Source organism: Eimeria maxima, genomic scaffold, assembly GCF_000499605.1.
Source record: "Eimeria maxima Weybridge genomic scaffold, Emw_scaff2533, whole genome shotgun sequence".
In the NCBI taxonomy this organism is placed as follows: domain Eukaryota; phylum Apicomplexa; class Conoidasida; order Eucoccidiorida; family Eimeriidae; genus Eimeria; species Eimeria maxima.
This window is the reverse complement of record NW_013563736.1, coordinates 1-1,493: the sequence shown is the minus strand read 5'-3', so window position 1 is coordinate 1,493 and position 1,493 is coordinate 1. Positions and strand designations below refer to the sequence as shown.

Below are 1,493 nucleotides of genomic sequence, written 5' to 3'. Positions count from 1 at the left end.
TTGTACAGGAAACCTTCCTCCTTGTCATGTCACCCAAACCTACCTCCTGCGAACTCGCATGCGAGTACAAACTATTCCGCAGAGTGCACTGAACTGCGAATACCCCCCACACATGACAGCACGCAACGCATGTCCTAGTCCAACCTGGACTGTGCATACGGCAGCCGCAAACTTCCAAACGGCCTGCGTATGCTACGAATGCAAACACCCCTTAGGGCTGCACGCGCTGCATTGGCAACCCATTTACACCCCTTGTTGTCGAAACAACCCTGTTGAGCCTCTGAACAACCAGGCAGCTCCACCATACATTTCACCAGCTGCTAAGGCAAACAGTTTGCCACATGTCGAAGCACACTCCGAATTCACTTCAATGAACCCTGTGGAGGAACCAGTGCCGAAAGGGTAACGTATACCGGAAGCATTCACAGACCGGAGCAATGGAGTTTCTGACAATGCTGGCACTTCGGAGAAAGAATTCACTTAAAACAGCTGCTACGCTCCGCTTCACCCAATAATAGCAGCACCGAGCCAACATACCATCCAACTGCCTCAGCCACACCACCGCACCCTGTGCACCAGTAGCAGCAGCCCTGTGAACCTCTGCTGCGCAGTTCGCCACCCTGTCAACCGAGTCCTGCACTGCCCTGTACACTCCCTGAACAAGGCAGGCATCACACGAAAAACCCGCTGCACCTTTTCATACACGCAAGCTATTCCTCCCCTTCACAAGCATTTCTTTGCCAATCCACGCCAAATAAAATCGGCAGCATCTAATGTCTTCACCATGAATGCATCCAACCGCTTTGGGAAAGGCACAATTGCATACCTTCCTTCGCACACTTAAGTGGTCGTCCTCACGCAGTGCGTTGCCGTGCCCAACTGCGGAAACAAGCATCTGCCAAAACTCTCAGCAGTTGCTGGTGTTAACACCGTTCTGTCACATGCTTGTACAGGAAACCTTCCTCCTTCTCATGTCGCCCAAACCTACCTCCTGTGGACCCGCATGCGAATGCAAACTATTCCAGAGAGTGCACTGAACTGCGAGTGCCACTCTCAGACTACAACTACACAACCCATCTCCTACTCCAGCCTAGCCAGTTCCAACTGCCGGTGGAGGCTATCTTTGACACCACACGCCGGTTACGTTCGCCAACGTATAACGTGTGTGTACGCTTCGGTTCAGGCAAACGATGCACACGTCTCGTTTATCGTACGCCCACCTTCGTTAGGCAAACCACTGTGCGAACGCGCTCGCATCAGGACTTGCACCCGCCTCCTTGGCAAACGTCTTGCCACACACTGAAAGTTCAACGGAAATCAAAACTGGATGGCCGTGAAAAGTGGAAGTGGACTATATAAGCAAACATTGCATAAAGGATATCGGTGAATATATTCCTCCTCCAAAGTAACATCTGGAGGCTCGGGCTGCTCTTCTTCTGTACCGGCCTACAGAGAAGCATCCAGGTGTTGTCTACGAGCTAACCTCCAAACTG

General features: G+C 51.9%; 1 protein-coding gene across 1 annotated transcript; it reads right to left on the bottom strand.

Moving 5' to 3' along the window:
• Nucleotides 1-243: 243 nt before the first annotated feature.
• Nucleotides 244-895, bottom strand: EMWEY_00058820 (hypothetical protein, conserved; the record flags this gene model as incomplete). Its single annotated transcript, XM_013478023.1, has 3 exons — nucleotides 244-317; nucleotides 538-655; nucleotides 827-895. 3 exons carry the CDS (start codon nucleotides 893-895, stop codon nucleotides 244-246), a joined length of 261 nt encoding a protein of 86 aa, XP_013333477.1.
• Nucleotides 896-1,493: the final 598 nt, after the last annotated feature.